The 21,571-nt window shown below is 38.0% G+C and overlaps 1 protein-coding gene across 1 annotated transcript; it reads left to right on the top strand.

Moving 5' to 3' along the window:
• The first annotated feature begins 1,956 nt into the window (after positions 1–1,956).
• LOC128366569 (fucolectin-2-like) lies at positions 1,957–6,340 on the top strand. Its single transcript, XM_053327309.1, has 5 exons — positions 1,957–2,020; positions 3,416–3,707; positions 4,450–4,607; positions 5,673–5,955; positions 6,134–6,340. Exons 1-5 carry the CDS (start codon positions 1,957–1,959, stop codon positions 6,282–6,284), a joined length of 948 nt encoding a protein of 315 aa, XP_053183284.1. The 3' UTR covers positions 6,285–6,340.
• Positions 6,341–21,571: the final 15,231 nt, after the last annotated feature.

The raw sequence follows: 21,571 nt of genomic DNA, 5'->3' as shown, positions 1-21,571 counted from the left end.
ACTCATAACTTAAAGAGTGATTGGTCAGCTACTATCTCATCCAAACGCATTCAAGCAGAGCGAGAGAAAGCTGCACTCGATGCCTGTGCTGCTACTTAGCATAAAACCATGTTTTGGAGGAGCAGGCTGAACAGCCACAGAGAAAAAAAGAAAGCTTTTACTTGATACTGAAGCTTCCACTGCTAGATTGGTAGTGCTAATGACCAATGATGGACAAAGTACAGTAAAAGGTGATGGAATCATGCACAAGGAACGGTCTATGAGCTAAGGAATAGGCCAAACCTTTCAATCCTGATGCCAAAGAATTTAATCCCTTAACAGAGACTTCAAGGAAAAACTGCACAAGCGCTTTAACAACCAAGTCAACAGGCATCTGATGCAGTAAGTAAGTAAGGTTAAGGTGTCAGAATATCAACCACATGGAGCAACAGCACAACTGCTGGCTTTTGGTCCGTTCATAAGTTAGCTGGGACAGTAATTTCAACAGTCTATTACACTGACAACATATTTCTTTATTTGTTACTCTCTCTCTCTGTTTCTGATGAACAGAAGAATCAAACTCTGAATCTTCTTCAAATTAAATTTGGCTGTCACCAGGGTGTCTTTAGCTGGAGGCTGTCAGATTCCAAAATATATACTGTAGTTTTTTACCTGCTGTAAAATATATGAAAGACCAAATCATTGGTTAATTGTTTTCATACACCATTCTGGAAGTAAGATTTTTGTGTGTGTTAAAAAGAAATGGTCTATTGTTATTCTATGAAGCCCATTGTGTTCTCCCCCTGGCTCACGTCCAAATAAGGCAGATCCTCTGGGTTTTTGGTACAAGCAAATCATGTTGTGTTGATGTACAGTATGTCTCATGGCTTTTTTCCATTAACTGTAATCAATAAGCTAATGTACACTGACCAGTCACAGATCATTTATTTGTTCCCTCAGAAAATATAATAGATTATGTTTGCTTGTTGAGATGGCCAATAGATGTGCCAATATTTGTATATGTTCCATCTCCTTATTGTATAATATATATGTTTTATTTTCAGAGTGTTTTATAAATTATCTCATATGTGTGTTTAGTGTTTCCACAGTGTTTCCACAGTACTGCTAATTTGATATTTAGTGCACCGGAAAAGTGGCAGATCACACACGAAACCCCAAAAGACCTGATTGTTTACAGAAAGGACGAGGAAGACTGCAAGAAGTATCGTACAACCTTGTCTCTGTGCTTATTTTACTGACTGCTGTAGTGCATCTTCATGTTTTGGTGAGCCAAAGACAATTTTCCACCCTGTTGGACAATAAAAATCTAGTCTATTGTATTGTATCATATTGTGTTCTATTCTTAACTCGTCTCTCCTGGGAAAGTTATTTTACAAGCTAATTTATTTGCATATTAGTGAGTTCAGGGTGTAGACTTGTAAGCAGAAGGTGAGGTGTGTACTGTTTTGACAAGCCAATGTAAGATACACTTTGTTTGTCCCACTTGGCAAATTTGTTTTGAACCGCACTGTATCTCCACACCTGATCATCATATGCCAGCACATCACTCCATTGGGCATATATACCTGTTCACTTACCCTTGACCAGATCATCAACATTGCTTCAAGCTTTTTCGTTCAGTCATCTGGAGCTGATCCTGAAGATCCTTTTACCCTTTTACAGCACAAACAGCGTGACAAGGTATGTGGTTATAATAGAATAGTCATGCTCTCAAATACACAGTCGGGAGGGTTATTTCATTTTTCTCTCTATTTCCGGCTGCATATAATTACTTAATAGTCATTAGTCATTCATTTTCCAAATAATTACATTGTTATGCATGTTGGCTATTTAATGTCTGGACAAAAACATTGTATTATTGGTGAGGCATGAACATCATACATTAATAGTGATAACAATGTAAATTTCTTCAGTTTAATTCTATTATTGACTCTGTAATCTGCCTCAACCAGAATAATGAAAACCAGTTCAGTTCTGCTGTTGCTGGTCTTCCTGGGGACGTGCTCAGCTTACCGCTACCGTAAGTATGATCTGGCTACGTCTGTGACATAGTGACAAAATTGTGGTGCCCTAAAATGGATGATTAGTTATGTATAAACAATAATAAGATGGTGGAGTGATAATAAAGATAATTGTAGTTTGGATATTTCATTTAATTTGTTTCCAAATTTAGTTAATTTTTTGGTTAAAAGTTTTTCTTTTGTGGAGAAGCGGCTAGGTTAATTTCACATAAATATGGTTAGTTTTATGTATAACTCAAATCAAACAGAATATGTTATATTTAGTTATTTTTGAATGCAGTGAAAGATGATGAATCCTTGTTGGTCATACAACCCGTAATGTATTTAAATCAAAAGAGACAAGTAATTGAGAAATAACGTTTTTTAATCATGAATACAATGAGATAGACAAAATCTTTGGCGCTTGAACTCCATAAGGACATCACCCCAAAACAGTTGCGAGATAGATGTTCATGACATCCAGACTCTAGTGGTGGTGATGCTGATGAGACATATGAGAATGATGGCTGAAGAAAAGATGGGACTGATGATCCTCCGGAGACTGGGTGGAGATGGGGAGGTGGTGGCGTGCACATACAGCTGAGAGCAGAGAGAGAGAGACATATTTAAAAAGACTGCAACTTGATGATAGGCTAACTATAAATTGTGGCATTGTGCTTTTGGGTAACGTGAGTCACAGGTGACAACTGAAACTCAAACTACACCCCTTCAACATTGACAACCAGGAAATAAATCTGATGCGTGAAAGAGAGACTCAACGAAGTTAGCACCACTATGGTGTAAATAAAAAAGGTGACTGAACTTTAGCCAAGCTTCATTTGTTGCAGCATATTCCATTAATTTTATATGCATGTAATATATAATTTGTAGTTATCTCCAAAATATACACTGATTTTTTTATCTAAATTAATGCATATGCTATTATGCTAATTTATTATAGCTTAAAGCTGCTATGATCAATATTTTTTAACAAAGTTACAATATGAAAGAGGTCGCTTGTTGCAACTCTGCAGCTGCACTCAGCTTAACAGAGCACAAAACAGCAAACAGACACAGTTAACGACTAGCTGGTGAACATAATGGAGTATTTAACAGCTAAAGTCAGATATAAAAGAATAAAAAGAGTGAATATTGGCCTTACACCAAATTAATGATAATGTTGTTCCCTAACTGCTGGATGTGATTAAAAGAAACTGCTTGCAAATAATTTCTCCATCTCAATTTAAAGATAATGATAAGTCATTGTTGTGTTCATGCTGCTAATCTGGCTGAAAATGTAGTAATGTAAAAGTATTTAAATCACATTCACATACACCAGGATGGGCACACAAATTCCTCCACAGTGATAATAAACATTAAGCTTTTTGGAAAAACTGCGTGTGTTCCTTCCACAGACAATTTGGCCTTGCATGGCAAAGCAACTCAGTCACAGCGCTACACAGGAAGCGGCACTTCTCTGGGGGATGCTTATAACGCCATTGATGGAAACCGTGACGCCCGTTTTACCTCTGGTTCATGCACCCACACTGCTCAAATGACCAACCCCTGGTGGAGGGTGGACCTGCTGGAGAACTACATGGTCACCACTGTCATCATCACCAACAGAGGAGACTGCTGTGCAAACAGACTCAATGGGGCAGAGGTTCATGTCACAAAGCATTTGCATTCCGGTTACTCTGGTAACTCGGGTTACTCTGGTTACTCTGGTTACTCCGGGTACCACAATCACAGAAACCCAGTGTAAGTGAACATATGGTAATAATTGTTAAATAGATGTTGTAAACCATCTAGATCTTAAGGTAACCCATGTATCGTCAATACATGGAGATAGGCCCCTGAGTTTTTATCCCGATTAGCTTTGATATAGCAACTCTTATTAACTTATTGTTATCTATTGGTTCACTCTAGAAACTTTATACCTCCTGCATATAACTTGAACTCTAGTGTACTTGTCCTTTAACCTCTGAAATAATAAACTCACCGAAACACTGTTAAAATTTAATTAAGTAATTTCTTCTTCTCTATCTTAGAGTTATTGCTATCATTTTTATTTTTCTACAAATACTAAGTTTGATTGACAGTTTCATTAATTCATCTCACTTCAATCTCAATTCTGCTTTGTATTTAATCTTATGCAAAGGCCGTGGAGAATGATCAATTCTCACGGATTCATGTGTGTCCATTAATTTCCTGTGACAGACAGTGTAATTGGACACATCCATGCATATTGGGGTGTGTATGGGGTCAAACCAAATGTAAAAATCTGTCAGACTAATACATTTTCCACTGTACCTGTGAAAACCTTTTCTATCCGTTGTTTGTTGTTTTTAAATCATATACAAGAAAGTACATTTTTTAATTAAATAAAATAACCTTTAAAGTACTTCAGATATGAAACGCATTAATGCACTGTTTACTCTCTCTCTTTTAGGGTTGCTGTAATTTCTCATATCCCAGCAGGCAGGCCTCATATAATAAACCTTGAAAAACCTGTGGAGGGACGTTTCGTGACTGTGTTTTTACCTGGTTCAGGAAAGATCCTCACACTCTGTGAAGTGGAAGTCTACGGGTACCCTGCTCCAACTGGTGAGAATGAAATATGTGGTTGAAGCCCAACAAATTAGATTTACTAGGAGATGCTGGTGCCTCATTTTCTGCACAGCTATGTTCACAGCAGAAGATGAAGCACATTCATTTGAATGAAGAAAATGAGCAAAATGCTTCCTGCTTTGCAATCTGGTATCGAACTGAGGCTTTTTTGTGAGGATAGTTAGAGTTAGAAAGTTAAGTGACCTTCAAACTTAATGGGACAGTTTTCTTCTCATGAATGTGATCCGATCACAGTGTGAGCCCGACCACGCCCAAATGTTATCTGGCTGATCCAGTTGCATTTTGAACACAATGTTTTTTGAATGCATTTGCACGTGTTTATATATATGCAGATAACTTATCCATATACAGATTGCATATTAATGCCAGGCCTAAATGGGGCATAAATGTGTCTTAACATGAACATGACATTTATACATTTACATCTGAGATTAAAATGCCACCTGTATCTGGAAAAGGAAAATATATGTTGAAGCAGGGTGTAAATGGCAGCAGTTTCCTTTATCTGGGATCCAGATGTTTGTTGAAAAGTCTGCCAGATATGCCTAGCTAAATTGCATATTGAAAAATGATCATAATACGGGCACAAGTGAAAAAAACAGATAACATTTTAACACCAGGTGTAAATACAAAAAAACATTAATTGAATGTCATTATTTAGATAATATATCCAGATTCAGAACACTTGTTAATATCAGCTGTAACTGGGACAGCTGGTTCATTTGTTAAAGCAATGAAATTATTCTTGATGTATTCATACGAGATACAAAAATAAACAGATTGGGTTGTAATACACAGCTTGAAACCTAGCACATTTTGTACCATTAACTGCTGGTGCATCCTTCAAGTTCTGCAATAAGCATCTGCATAATTATACATAAACTCTCACTACGGTTTGCCACGACTAGAAAAGACAAACATATGCAAATGGTTGTGACTGTTGAGTTCAAGACATCCTCAAATTGGAGCAACTTTGTTCTGCAGATTGCAAGGAAAACTAGGTATCACTGCTGATATTTGCAAATGTGTCCTTTTATACAGGAGTGAACCTGGCAATCCACGGAGCAGCCTCACAGTCATCATTGTATTCATATCTATGCCATCCAAGTAATGCTATAGATGGGAATCATGCCACCACATGGGCAATGGGTAGCTGTTCTTGTACAAAATGCACAAACAGTCCCTGGTGGCAACTGGACCTCGGCAAAACCCATAAAGTGAACACTGTCAAGATAACCAACAGAAAAACATACCCAAAATACCTTGATGGAGCTGAGATCCGCATCGGAAAGTCTCCTGTGAACGCTGGCAGCAACAATCCACGGTAGTTCACAGTCCATTAATTAAAATACTAATATGACTAAAAGTTGGTCATTAAGGGATATTTATCATTGGGTTTGTTAGCATTAAATTATATTTATATTAACTTTTAAAACCAAAAATAAGTATTCATGTATTAAACTGATCATTCAATAAGTTAACAGTGTCTTTTTCTCCTATAGATGTGCTGTGATCAGTCACATCCCTGCAGGTTTTTCGCAGACGTTCGACTGTAAGGGGATGGACGGTCGCTATGTTATCATAGTTGTTCCTGGAAAAACTGTGTATCTGACCCTGTGTGAGGTGGAGGTGTATGGCTCTGTATTGGATTAGATCTGGTGAGGTGAAAAATCAATAACAATGGCAATTTACATAGCCGGTATTTAGCTGATGCTCTGGTGGAAATCATATCTTAAGCTTCACTTATGACATCGACATCATTAGAGACAACATATGGTTAGATAACCCTAACTCTACATTAAAGCTGCATTAATAAATGTTTGATCACTAGGGGGCGAATAAAATTGTTATGGCTAATATGTTAGCAAACAGTTGCCAAATTCACACAGCCTGTCAACAAAAACAGTAACAGTAACATTAATTTCTCCTTTTAGCTCTAGTTTGGTGTCCATGACTCCTGAGAAAAATATCTGTTCTACAGCTACTAGATGCTGGATGAAGAAAATGGTCATACTTCCTCCAATTAATGATGTAATGTCATCTGCAAATATATGATATGATAGGATGTCTTAATTTCACTTAATTGTTGTTTTCCTGTTTTTAATCTCTGGGGTTGGCACCTGGACATTGGCTCTGGCAATTCCCATCTTTTCATCCATTATTCAATATCTTTGAAGTCTTGTTTAACCTTCTACCCAATGACAAATGTACACCTATCATAAGTTCACAACATATTTGTGTTTGCCTTATGCCTTTGTCCTTCTTTTATTCTGTCAGTAATATTGAAACATTAATCTGCTTGCATTATTAAAGGTTGCATATCAATCAGTGTGCTCCTGTCTTCTCTCTCATGTGACACATAATGGTATATGGCTGTGTCTCCTGATGACCCAGGGCCAATAGATGCTCTTATTAAATATATCTTAAATCATGAATGGCCGAAAATGTTCTAAAGCTCGACCAGGACAAATCTGAGATGTTGGTTCTGAAGCCCAGAGAGAAAAACTCAATGAGAACCTGCAGTCACTGGTGAAAAACCTAGGAGTCATCTTTGATTTTGAGTTTTGAACCCCACATTAGAAATGTCACAAAGATTACATGTTATTATTTAAAGACATTGCCAGTTAGACCATTTCTCTCTCAAGCCAGTACAGAGGTGCTAATGCATGCTTGTATTACCTGTAAAATGAACTACTGTAATGCTATGCTTCATAGAATACAGCTCAGTTGCAGTTAATTCAGAAAGAAACGTGCTGATGAAGACCAGAAAGAAAGCACGCATTACACATATTTGAATGTCTCTGCACTGATCTTAAGGTCCTTTTAATGGTTTATAAAACTCTTAATCCAGTCTAATGCTTTTTGAAAATCAACAAAACATGAGAAAATTGGTTTGCCCTTATCAATTGTAGTTCTAATAATAGTTGATACTGAGAGTATATGATCGATACAAGCTTGCTTCTTTCTAAATCCGTTCTGCTCATCCACTAACTGTTCAATTTCTAAATATTGTGTTAGTCTGTCATTCAATATACTAGAGTACAATTTATTAGTTGTACTCTAGTACAACTAATAACTAATGCTCCTTAATTAAGAGGTATTCTGGGGTCACTAATTGATGACTTTGGGATAGGTTTAATAATGGAGTTGTACCATGCTGAAGGTATTAAACCATATTCAAAACATGTATTTGGGTCAATGACGTATAAGGATTTTCAACAGGTCAATTTTAAAATAATAAAAATGGGAATATATATTGCAGTAGTTCAAACATTAAGAATGTAAAGTACACATAAATTCATATTTAAATAGTAAATTAAATCCTCTTGCATTAGATGGGAAGCATTCAAAGCCTTCATCAGAGGTCAAATTATCAATTTCACAAGCTCAAAATCCAAGAAGGCCAAACAGAAGCTAATAATACTAGAATCAAAAATTAAAGCAACTGAGAATATATACTTTCAGAATCCCTGTCCCAAGCTACACCAAAGTTTGATACTGTTAAGAGCTCAATATAACGAAATCTCAGCCTCAAAAGCCACAGCTAATTTACTAAAACTTAAACAATCTGTTTTCGACCAAGGGGAGAAATCAGGTAAAATTCTGGCTTGGCGTATAAAACAAATTCAATCAGAACAATCAATTACAGTTTTAAAAAATGATAGAGGAGAAACGATATCTGACCCCACTGCAATAAATGATTCCTTTAGGGTCTATTATGAAAGACTTTATAGCTCTGAAGTAGCCCGAGATGAACTAGATCCCAATTTATTTTCATTTTTGAATAACATAAATATCCCCAAAATAGGAGAGGAGGAGATCTTGAAACTTGGGGCAAACCTGACTTTGGAAGAAATCTCGGAAGCAATAACTTGTATGAAGTCTGGAAAGGCCGCAGGGCCAGATGGTCTTCCTATTGATTTACAATTTTTTTTTTATCCAAATTAAAGGTTCCCCTTTTGGAAATGTTTTCTGAATCCGCTAAATTGGGGATACTCCCACCTACCCTTAGAGGGGCCCTAATCACCCTTCTCCCAAAACCTGGAAAATCAAACGATAAGTGTGAAAATTTGCGTCCAATTAGCCTTTTAAATTCGAACCTAAAGATACTTTGTAAAATTCTCGCAAAGAGACTTGAACGCCTTTTGCCAGATATTATCAAGGAAGATCAAAATGGATTCATGGTTGGGCGACAGGGATTCCATAATGTCAGAAGGGTCTTAAACATCTTGCATGAACAAAGAGGGTCGCCTGATACAGCTTTCTTGGCATTAGATGCCGAGAAAGCCTTTGATAGGGTAGAATGGCCCTATCTGCTCGAACTACTTGGTCGTTTCAGTTTGGGAGAGGGATTCTGCAATTGGGTTAAGCTCCTATATAATGACCCATATGCAGAAATAATTACCAACAATATTATCTCAAAACCAATAAAGATAGGAAGAGGCTGCAGACAAGGCTGCCCGCTATCTCCCCTTTTATTTATAATTGCAATTGAGCCACTTGCTATTGCTATAAGGGACCATGCAATGATCTTGGGTATAGAAATTGGAGGGTTCGACCATCGAATAGCCCTGTATGCGGATGATGTGATCCTTTTTCTCAAGAATCTGGAAAAATCTATCCCATCCATTTTAGATCTGATTAGTAACTTTGGCGCTATTTCTGGCTACAAGATTAATAAATCAAAATCCTCCATAATGCTTTTAAACTCAGCAGAAAGGATGAACCCACCTAAACACACGTACCACTTCAGGAATGTGAATACATTTTCTTATCTAGGCATTCAAATCGTTCTGAAATTGGAGGATGTGGTGGACTATAATTATAATCCAATTATGACTGACATATCCAAATCTGTGGAAAGATGGTCGAGCCTCCAAATTTCACTGATTGGAAGAATAAATATACTGAAAATGAATGTTCTCCCAAAGGTTCTATATTTGTTCCAGAATATCCCTCTGCCACCGCCAGCAGGCTTTTTCTCTAAAATAAAAAAACTGTTTCACCAATTTTTATGGAACAATAGACGTCCCAGACTCCGTCTATCCCTTTTATACTTGCCCTTTGACAGAGGAGGGTTACAGTGCCCCAATATGCTTTGGTATTATTGGGCAACCCAATTAAGGACTATCATGTTCTATTATACTTCAGAAAAGGCCCCCTCATGGAGAAATATTGAATCGCTCTATCTTAAGCTTCCACTTCCTGCATATATCTACTCTGATAAATATAATAAACTTAAAAAGACCACTCTTAATCCTATAGTTAAAAACATGATTTGTATTCTACACGTGACACGAAGATATTTAAAAGAAAATTCCTCCCTCTCTATTTTTTGCTCCTGGTAGGGCGGATGGTGGCTTTAAGTTATGGGCAGACTTGGGGTTGGGACTGATCAGAGATGTTTTTGGGGGGATGGAAATTTTCTAAGCTTCAATCAACTAGCTCTTAAGTTTAAAATCCCCCAAAAACATTTTTTCAAATACTTACAACTTAGGAGTTTTATTAGGTCCTATAATAAAGACTTTACACATACACCCCCATTGTCCACATTAGAGAAAATCCTATCTAAAAACCCCTATACTAAAGGTATGATATCTGAATTTTATAACTTGCTGTTGGCATCATCTATGGATACCTCTACTGCTAAGCTTATTGCATGGAGCTCAGACTTGCAGGAGGAAGTGACAGTGGAGCAATGGAGCACAGCTTGTAAGGCAGCCCAATCTCAGACGAGCAACACACGTCTTAAATTACTGCAATTTAATTGGCTGATGAGGGTGTACATTACACCAGAAAAACTCAACAAATTTAATAGGCAAATCCCTGACCTCTGCAATAAATGCGGAGAAGATAAGGGCACATTGTTCCACTGTCTATGGTCATGTCCAAAAATAAGTGAATTTTGGGAAGAGGTTAGAGCCTTACTTCAGAAGATTTTATCAACAAGGCTAGCTATGGAACCCAAACTCTTTCTTCTGGGCTTATATCCTGCAGGTCTGATTATAGATTGCTGCCAAAAGATCTTCATAAATATAGGAATATTACAAGCTAAGAGAGTGATAGCTCTATCATGGAAGAAGTTTGGCAAACCGAGCATCATGCAATGGTTCAAAGAAATGTCTATGTGTTTACCACTGGAAAAAATTACATACACTTTAAGAGATAAGCAGGAAGTATTGTGTGGGGGGGGGGTTACATTGGGTATATTAAGAACAATGATCTGTCTGACCTACTGAACGAAATAGGGACAGAATAACTACTCCCTGTACAGGACCACAATCATATGCTGTATTCTGAAACTGACTCTCGTCACCTCATGGACTCAAATGCCAATTTTGAATGTACCTAATGTTTGGTTGTCTGTTTATCGTTAAACGTGTATGTTGATGATTTTTGTATAACTATCGAAAAATTTCAATAAATATATTGTTGAAAAAAAAAAAGTAAATTAAGTGTTTTATGTGTTTTTTCATCTCAATGAATTAGAACAGACCTTAAAAAAACTAATGTGGTGCGACCATGATCTATCTTAAAATAAATGAATTTCCTTAACATGCTTAAATATTTTTTTACAAGTTTTGAGTAATATAAAGTGTCTAGAAACAAACTATTTGCATGTCTTTTGAGTTTTTGTAAATAATAATCTCATATTTATGTTCTATAATGTCACAGTTGCCTTCTTAAATGAATCTGTGATGTTCTATGTGTTTTAATATGTAAAATGTTATAGCACCTCGGGAATGCAGCTCTTTTCTCAGTGTTTTAGATGTTTGCATTTTTATTGGTTGTTCAGGTCACATGATTAACCAGGTCACATGATCAGTGGTAGGAAGTAAGGAAAAAACTAGAGGACCGCAGGTCTCATCTGATTGTGCAGAGCTTGGAGCAGCTTTGTGTGTGAGTAGAATGATTAATCTGTGTTTATAAAAAATTATTTCTGCTCATATTTTGTTGTAGTTCATAAGATGTATTTACATTATTTCATTGCTATTTTTGTGTTGGTTTATTTACAGTTTCACATGATTAAAACAACTCGTCATAAAAACGCTGTACCTTCAATAAAACAGCACGTCTTGCCTACTCATCATTGAAGATACCTAGCTACTTCAGTCGAGTTAAAAAATGTTTAGCTGTCTGGTGATGTGTGCAACGCTACGCACCCAGGTGCCAGAACAGTGAAAACACAGCTATTCAGCGGGTTCTACACAACAATACGCTAGTGAAAAGAGAAGTACAACTCATTAGCGGCTTCAGCAGTGCTAGCCTGCTCTCCCTATAAGTTTTAAGATGGATGCCACGTCGCCTACAGAAGGACAGCAGGCAGGCTCATCAGCAAAAGAGGGTGCTGCTGCCAAGTCAGTTTCTAGCGGATCCAGCTCAAGCTCAAAAAGTTCATCTGCTAGCTTAGCTGCCGCTAAGGCGAGGGCTAAGGTCTTAGCCGCCCGCACGTGCCTGTGCAACTTTTGTTCAGAAAGAAAATGAACTGCTGGTAGAAAAGGCTAAAATCGAGGCTGCTCTCGCTACATTAAAGCTAGACAAAAAGATTGCAGCTGCAGAAGCAGAAGCCAAAGCTCTCGAGTCTACAGCAGCAGATATAGAGAAAGGCTCCAGAAGCTCCAAAGCTTCCAACATCTTCCTCCTTCCTCCTCAATCCCCCCAAGAAAGGACCAACGATTACGTTGAGCGTCATTCACAGGAAGACTCTAAGCCTCCAGTCACTGAACCACCACAGAGTCAAGCTCAACGATATAATCCTGCCATCTTGAGCAGTGCCACTCCAAACCTCTTCGATGGTCCTGCGGATGTTAGACCACGTATTCCAACTACTCACCTATTGAAGCCAGATCCTGATGCTAACCCCCATAGCTTCTACCCCACGGGGCCACAACAACCATTCACACCCACTCTCATCAACCAAGCTCCTCACACTCCCTTTGCTGACCGTACAGGCTTTGGTGATATTGCCAGATTCCTCGTCCGTCTGGAACTGCTCAGCTCCAGTCTCACCAGATTTGACGATCGTCCTGAAAGCTATTGGGCATGGAGGTCGAGCTTCCTAAACTCCATTGAAGGAACAGAACTTACCCTAAGTGAAGAGCTCAACCTGCTTTCCAAGTGGCTGGGTCCACAGTCTTCAGCACATGTGAAGAGGATCAGAGCAGTACACATCAGCAACCCAGCTCAAGGTCTGAGAATGGTGTGGTCTCGTCTTAATAAGTGTTATGGATCTCCAGAGATGATAGAGAAAGCTCTCTTTGACAGACTGGAGAAATTTCCCAAGGTCACCAATAAGGATCCTCAAAAGCTCCGAGAGCTCGGCGACCTGCTTCAAGAGTTAGCATCAGCACAGCGAGAGGGGAACCTACCTGGACTGGCTTGCCTGGATACTGCGAGAGGCCTGATACCCATAGTAGAGAAACTGCCATTCAATCTCCAGGAAAAATGGATCTCTCATGGGAGTAATTACAAAGCAAATTACCAGGTACATTTCCCACCATTCGCCTACTTTGTCGAGTTTGTCTGTAGAGAGGCCTACATCCGGAACGACCCAAGTTTCTCTCTGTTCTCTTCAGCAGACACAATAATGAAGCCGAACAACACAGTATTTTTTACTGTGTTGTTTTACTGAGTAGCTCTAGGAGCTTCGTCTCCTCACACAAGACAGAGGTCTCTTCTATGCTTGACCCCGACGACACAGGGACCCCTAGTGCTAGGCCAGATGTTAGTAGGCAATGTCCTATTCATAAAAAGCCTCACCCCCTTAAACACTGTAGAAGCTTTAGAGCCAAACCAATCGAAGAACGCAAGGCTTATCTCAAAGAAGCTGGCATATGTTTTAGATGTTGTTCTTCAAGCAAACATTATGCCAAAGATTGCAAAATCGCAGTACAGTGCAAGGAGTGCAGCAGCGGCAAGCATGTAGCGGCTCTTCATCCTGGACCAGCTCCGTGGCTTAGCCAGACCCCTGAGTCAGAGAACGGCGGGGAGGAGAAGGGTGATCAGTCTCCTACTGTGAACTCAAAGTGCACGGAGGTTTGCGGAGAGGGTAATGCCCCACGCTCCTGCTCAAAAATTTGCCTTATCACAGTTCATCCTAAGGGTCAACCAGACAGGTCAGTGAAACTTTACACCATTCTTGATGATCAGAGCAACAGATTGCTTGCTCGATCAGAGTTCTTTGACCTCTTTGGACTGGAGGGCACAGAGTCACTCTATACTCTTAGGACATGTGCTGGTCTTACTGAGATGTCTGGGAGGAGAGCCACAAACTTCATTGCAAAAAGTTTGGATGGAAGCTTCAGCATAAATCTCCCGACTCTCATAGAGTGTAACTACATCCCAGAGGATAGGTCAGAGATTCCTACTCCTGAAATCGCCAAGTATCACACTCACCTCAACTCTGTTGCTGAGCATATTCCTCCCCTTGATCCAGAGGCTCAGATCCTCCTTCTCCTTGGTCGTGATGTTCTGCAGGTCCACAAGGTGAGAGAACACCGCAACGGACCTAACAGCGCACCATACACCCAACGCTTGGACCTCGGTTGGGTCATCATCGGGGAAGCCTGTTTAGGCACAGCTCACAAACCCAAAGATGCTAACGTGTTCCATACTCACATTCTTGAGAATGGACGTCATTCTCACTTCACACCCTGTCCGAACCATCTCACTCTTAAGGAGAAGCCCACTGTGAACAGTCAGAAGTCTCACAGTCCTCATAGTCTCAAAGGCTCACCACTTTCTCTTATGACAGTCCAACGCACTGAAGGTGACTCTTTGGGAAGTAAGATCTTCCAGCGCACAGAGGAAGACAACGAGATCGCCCCCTCTATTGAAGACAAACAGTTCATTGAGCTAATGGAAAAAGAGATGTTCATTGACAAAGGAAACAACTGGGTAGCCCCACTCCCATTCCGCCCTTCAAGAGTACGTCTACCGAACAACAGGGAGCAAGCTCTGAGTCGCTTTAAATCTCTCTACCGCACTCTTGATAGGAAAGCAGAGATGAAGCAACAGTTTGTCACCTTCATGCAACGGAATCTGCGATCAGAATCATGCAGAACTGGCTCCACCATTAGTGGAGGGAGAAGAGTCCTGGTACCTCCCTACATTTGGAGTGTACCACCCGCGCAAGCCTGGTGACATCAGAGTCGTGTTTGACTCCAGCGCCAAACATCTCGGGGTGTCTCTAAATGATGTGCTGTTGACCGGCCCAGACCTGACCAATAGATTATTGGGGGTTCTGATGCGTTTTCGACGTGAACAATTGACTGTAAAACCAAAAACCACCGATGTGAAACATGCAAACTATTGCAGCACACTTCCAAGTATGTCCCTAACATCAGCGGAACTATCATTCTCGACACACAAGACAACACCCCACTTACACTTACCATGCCCATGTCTGTGCTAAAAACTTATCTGGAACAAACCTTCCAGATGCACCTGATGTCAGATGTTCAAGACATTGAAGAACATTTTCTTGACGAACATGTCTTTGAAGTTCACTACAATTCTGAACAAATCCTCACTAGCATCCACAACATCCCAACACCCAAAGAAGATGATGATGTCTCACAGGTTAAAGAAAAAACAGACAACTTTGCCAACAGAGACATGGATGACATGAACAACTGAGATTTAGATAATTGCCAAACAAATCCACAGTGAAGTTCTTTTTGACACTGTTTAATCACTTGCTTGAAAGAAAAGCTGCAGAAACTTTTTTTTTTTTGGTATAATGTTTAATAAAAATGTATTTATTTATATATTATTTCGCCGTTTTTCGTAGCGTAACTAGTTTGGATTGAAGTTTACGTTAGATAATTGCCAAACAAATCCACAGTGAAGTTCTTTTTGACACTGTTTAGTCACTTGCTTGAAAGAAAAGCTGCAGAAACTTTTTTTTTTTTTTTTGGTATAATGTTTAATAAAAATTTGTATTAAGCTGAAGCTTTACTAAGTGTGTGGATACATTTTTTACTACTTTTGGCACATTTTTCATCCAATCTTCATCAAACTTGATACACAACATGTTTAAAGGACCCCGAACACAGCTATTATCTTCATTTTTTTTCTTCACTTTTGAGGGCGTGGCCTGATGCATTTAATGATCAATAACTCTTCAATGCCAATTCGGATCGCCACAAAATTTGATAATCTTGTACACATGGTGGCACTGTACCATTATGTGATAAATTTAATACAATTTTACCAAATGGGGGCGCTACTGTAATATTATAACACAATATTCCTACAGTTCTGTTGTCTTCAATGAAATGAAACTTGGTACATTAGTTCTCCATGTCAATGTGTACGATATAGTGAAACATGGAGCCAATAGCCCCACCTTGTGGCCATTAGTGAAACACCAACATATGACTTAAGTTCCATATCTTTTAATGTCAACCTTCTATGATGACAGCAGAATTGTACAGATGGGGATATTGAACACCTTTGTGGTATTTAATGAAACTTCACCTGTAGGTGGCGCCACAAAATGTTGAATAATTGCTGCTCCAACAGAAATCTGCAGTGAAGGTAGCAATAACAGGAATGGTGGCAGCGGCTGCATCTGGCAGTTTGCGAGGGATGCGTCTGCCAGTTTGCAGCTCCCACACGCAATTTCTTATGAAATTGCTAAATTTTTGTGTGGGAGCTGCAAAGCTCCCACACTATGTTATCTTCGCTCTTTATTTATTATTTCGCCGTTTTTCGTAGCGTAACTAGTCCTACACGATTTGTCATATCAACTTCGTTTCAATGTCAAATTGTACATATCCATAAGGAGATGTGTGCTATTACTTTTCATATCTCTAACATATTCCATTGATTTTATATAATTTTTTAAAACATTAAAATTTATAATGGAAAGTCAATGGGAGCGATATTTGAAAGCTCATATCTCAAGAAGTACTAGAAAATTTAGCAATTTCATAAGAAATTGCGTGTGGGAGCTGCAAACTAGCAGACGCATCCCTCGCAAACTGCCAGATGCAGCCGCTGCCACCATTCCTGTTATTGCTACCTTCACTGCAGATTTCTGTTGGAGCAGCAATTATTCAACATTTTGTGGCGCCACCTACAGGTGAAGTTTCATTAAATACCACAAAGGTGTTCAATATCCCCATCTGTACAATTCTGCTGTCATCATAGAAGGTTGACATTAAAAGATATGGAACTTAATAAGTCATATGTTGGTGTTTCACTAATGGCCACAAGGTGGGGCTATTGGCTCCATGTTTCACTATATCGTACACATTGACATGGAGAACTAATGTACCAAGTTTCATTTCATTGAAGACAAAAGAACTGTAGGAATATTGTGTTATAATATTACAGTAGCGCCCCCATTTGGTAAAATTGTATCAAATTTTACATAATGGTACAGTGCCACCATGTGTACAAGATTATCAAATTTGGTGTTGATCCGAATCGGCATTGAAGAGTTATTGATTGTTAAATGCATCAGGCCACGCCCCCAAAAGTTTGCTAACCAATTACGGACAAACGGTAAGGGTTACAAAAAAAAAAATTAAGATAATAGCTGTGTTCGGGGTCCTCTAAACATGTTGTGTACCAAGTTTGATGAAGATTGGATGAAAAATGTGCCAAAAGTAGTAAAAAATGTATTTTTCAAAAAAATCAAAATGGCGGAAAAATGTTCTAGACGCAAATGGGCGTGGCCTATATCAGTCTACTTGGTACCATCCAAGGAACACACTGTGCAAAGATTGTTTGAATACGCCTTACGGTTCATGAGTTATAAGCCAAAATGTAAAACATGTAATAACTGACCACATGGTGGCGCTACAGATCATTCTTTACAATATGTGAAGCATTTGCTCATGGGCCACCTGTAGTTGAAGTTTGAACACTTTAGCACTTTTACTTCTTGAGATATGAGCTTTCAAACATCGCTCCCATTGACTTTCCATTATAAATTTTAATGTTTTAAAAAATTATATAAAATCAATGGAATATGTTAGAGATATGAAAAGTAATAGCACACATCTCCTTATGGATATGTACAATTTGACATTGAAACGAAGTTGATATGACAAATCGTGTAGGACTAGTTACGCTACGAAAAACGGCGAAATAAATAAACTAGAAAATTTAGCAATTTCATAAGAAATTGCGTGTGGGAGCTGCAAACTGGCAGACGCATCCCTCACAAACTGCCAGATGCAGCCGCTGCCACCATTCCTGTTATTGCTACCTTCACTGCAGATTTCTGTTGGAGCAGCAATTATTCAACATTTTGTGGCGCCACCTACAGGTGAAGTTTCATTAAATACCAGAAAGGTGTTCAATATCCCCATCTGTACAATTCTGCTGTCATCATAGAAGGTTGACATTAAAAGATATGGAACTTAATAAGTCATATGTTGGTGTTTCACTAATGGCCACAAGGTGGGGCTATTGGCTCCATGTTTCACTATATCGTACACATTGACATGGAGAACTAATGTACCAAGTTTCATTTCATTGAAGACAACAGAACTGTAGGAATATTGTGTTATAATATTACAGTAGCGCCCCCATTTGGTAAAATTGTATCAAATTTTACATAATGGTACAGTGCCACCATGTGTACAAGATTATCAAATTTTGTGGCGATCCGAATCGGCATTGAAGAGTTATTGATCGTTAAATGCATCAGGCCACGCCCCCAAAAGTTTGCTAACCAATTACGGACAAACGGTAAGGGTTACCGAAAAATGAAGATAATAGCTGTGTTCGGGGTCCTCTAAACATGTTGTGTACCGAGTTTGGTGAAGATTGGATGAAAAATGTGCCAAAAGTAGTAAAAAATGTATTTTTCAAAAAAATCAAAATGGCGGAAAAATGTTCTAGACGCAAATGGGCGTGGCCTATATCAGTCTACTTGGTACCATCCAAGGAACACACTGTGCAAAGATTGTTTGAATACGCCTTACGGTTCATGAGTTATAAGCCAAAATGTAAAACATGTAATAACTGACCACATGGTGGCGCTACAGATCATTCTTTACAATATGTGAAGCATTTGCTCATGGGCCACCTGTAGTTGAAGTTTGAACACTTTAGCACTTTTACTTCTTGAGATATGAGCTTTCAAACATCGCTCCCATTGACTTTCCATTATAAATTTTAATGTTTTAAAAAATTATATAAAATCAATGGAATATGTTAGAGATATGAAAAGTAATAGCACACATCTCCTTATGGATATGTACAATTTGACATTGAAACGAAGTTGATACGACAAATCGTGTAGGACTAGTTACGCTACGAAAAACGGCGAAATAATAAATAATAACTAGAAAATTTAGCAATTTCATAAGAAATTGCGTGTGGGAGCTGCAAACTGTAGGTCGTCTAGGAGGAAATGTGTATAATATATCAAATTAAATATTATATGAAGTAAAGTGTTCCTATGCCTGAAATTGTAATTTTAATCCTTGTGAATATACAATATAATTCTCTAGTTAACAAGTGAAAAAGTAAAAGTGAAGTAAGGATGGGTAATGGCGTAAATTTTTCATCATGGTATATAACATTTCACATCATGTTAATAATATATATCCCATACAGTAATGGTAATAATCCATGCTGCTGACAGAAGAAGAAATGTGTGAGATCCTTAAACTGATCAGTTGGTCAAGCGGCAGCTAATCTACCAGTGAAAAAACATACTAATGACACATATTGATATACTCATGGAAAACTGGAAAGATGGCATTGCACAGTAGTCTAAATATTTCTGCTAAAAATTAAAAGTAATTTTTATTTGAGTTCATGAAGGTTTCAGAATTCTTTCAATGTGACTCAATGATTTGATATAATAATAATATATATGGAAAATTATCAAATGTCAAAATGCATCAATTATTCAAATTAGCTTAGAAAGATTTAATGTATTGATTTTATATTTTATTTGTTTTAGTTGTTCTATGTGTTCTTTTTTGTTTTACTTATCAATAAGACATTCTTACATATAATCATTTATAAAATAATTTAACAATCAACACACGTATTTCATTTTATAGAGCAATGATAATTTTGTCAACGTTTAAGAGAACGTTATTTTCAGATGAACATGCGCGCAGCGCACTGACGCACTCACAACAGCCGCAGAACTTCCCTGCACGTTTCCGGTTACCTGTGAAGACCTGCCTATGTCTGTGGTGAGTTGAAATTTCTCTCTTCTAAATAAACATTATTGGTGGCACTTTTGTCGAAAATAAAATGTATAAGTTACAATTACGGTTTATCAAGTAGATACAGGGGTGAAAAAAGCAAATTAAGTATTTGTATTTTTTACATACAGCAAACATTACAGTGACACGTGCAACGCGATGGAAACGTTAGCTTGTTGCTAGTAACTTCATCGGTTACATCCCGCGTCTCATTGCATGCAGATTTCACTCGTCTTTTCCTTGCATCCCTCTCACCGCGGATCAGTGTAGAGAAGGAGGGAAATCATACGAGGAGAGAACAATTGAGGAAATGTGTTTTTAGAGATATGAGGTATGAAGCGTGAGGCGACGTTCGTGTCTGGTCACGGCGGTGTTTCGGTTCAACGAGTGACCGAGGTAACTGGTTTATGAGCAAAATGACTCGTTGTTGCTCATGGTGACAGCAGCTTTACAGTCGTCACTCTTACTTCGACCGACTTTAATTTCAATTCATGCTCATCAGTGTGTATTATTTAACAACGTTTACATATATTTTGATAAGCTAGCTTGTAACTCTAGTTACAATTGGTTACAAGTTGGCAGAGCAGTTAATAGCCGACCTTGGGGTTTTATCATAGACTGGGATGTTATACAGTTATCCTCAATCAGAAAGTCATTGAATTAACTCGCAAAGTAAGCGTCACATTTCTCCAAGTGCTGGCTAGTCTGCTAATCTATATTTTCCTCAATATAAAAAGTAAATAAGAGGGGTAAATGGTGTTTATGCTTTCATATCATTTATTAATTATTTGGGTCTGGATTAATTGATATTCTAGTTGTGAAATCATAATTGCATTATCCAGAAAATGACCAGGGTGTGTTTTCAACACAGGTAAATATTTAAAGGAAACTTGAAATTACTTAAATCATATCAAACCTCAGGAATTTTCAGCCTTATGCAACAGAATGAACAGGAGAAAGATATGTAAAATATAAATGTGTTTTAAACTGTTTCTTTCTGACAGACTCTCCGTTACATAATAAAAGTTAATGAGGGAAATAACAGATCATGAAAAGAAAAACATTTCTAACATATAAACAAAATTGCTTGTTCTTTTGTTAATCAGGACAGTTAACACACATTTTTAACTCGATGGTGAGTCAGAAAACAAATAAAATATATAAATTTGACTTTAATGTGTATCTGGTTCCAGTTCAGTATGAAACTGCAGTTATGTTGTGATGTATCAGATCAGTATGATCAGCTGCAGTGTCCAATCAATAACTGATATCCAATATGGAGGTGTCATCTGGTGAAAGAGTTCTGTCTAGGCTGTTTTCATGTAAACACAAAATGAAATGTTGGTATGTCCAAGAGTCAAGTGAAGCATTAAGAAAGGAACTGGATATGTGCGATGGCATCTGTTCTACAGAGAAACTTGGTCAGAGTTTTCATTAAGGATATCAAACTGCAAATACTACAATACATTTTAATTTGGATTTGATATCAGTCAACTTGTTCTTTTTACTTTTTTTATAAGAATTTTCTTTTTAAAGTATGTTTAGTTTTATTGATAAGATCATGACTGTATCGTTGTAATTTACATAAATGGATGACAACAGTTTATTATTTCCATAGGTGTACTGATCGAAATCAACTTCTGTTTTGGTAAGTACTTAAAGTTGTGGAAATAGTAGTTAAAGTGAAAACATTAGTGACAAGTGTTTTGATTTGATCATTAAAAATGAGTTAGTAGTGAGGACCTTGTTCTGATG

Source organism: Scomber japonicus, chromosome 10, assembly GCF_027409825.1.
Source record: "Scomber japonicus isolate fScoJap1 chromosome 10, fScoJap1.pri, whole genome shotgun sequence".
NCBI classification, from domain to species: Eukaryota; Metazoa; Chordata; class Actinopteri; order Scombriformes; family Scombridae; genus Scomber; species Scomber japonicus.
Note: the sequence above shows the minus strand (reverse complement) of the source record. Positions and strands in the feature narration are given on the sequence as shown.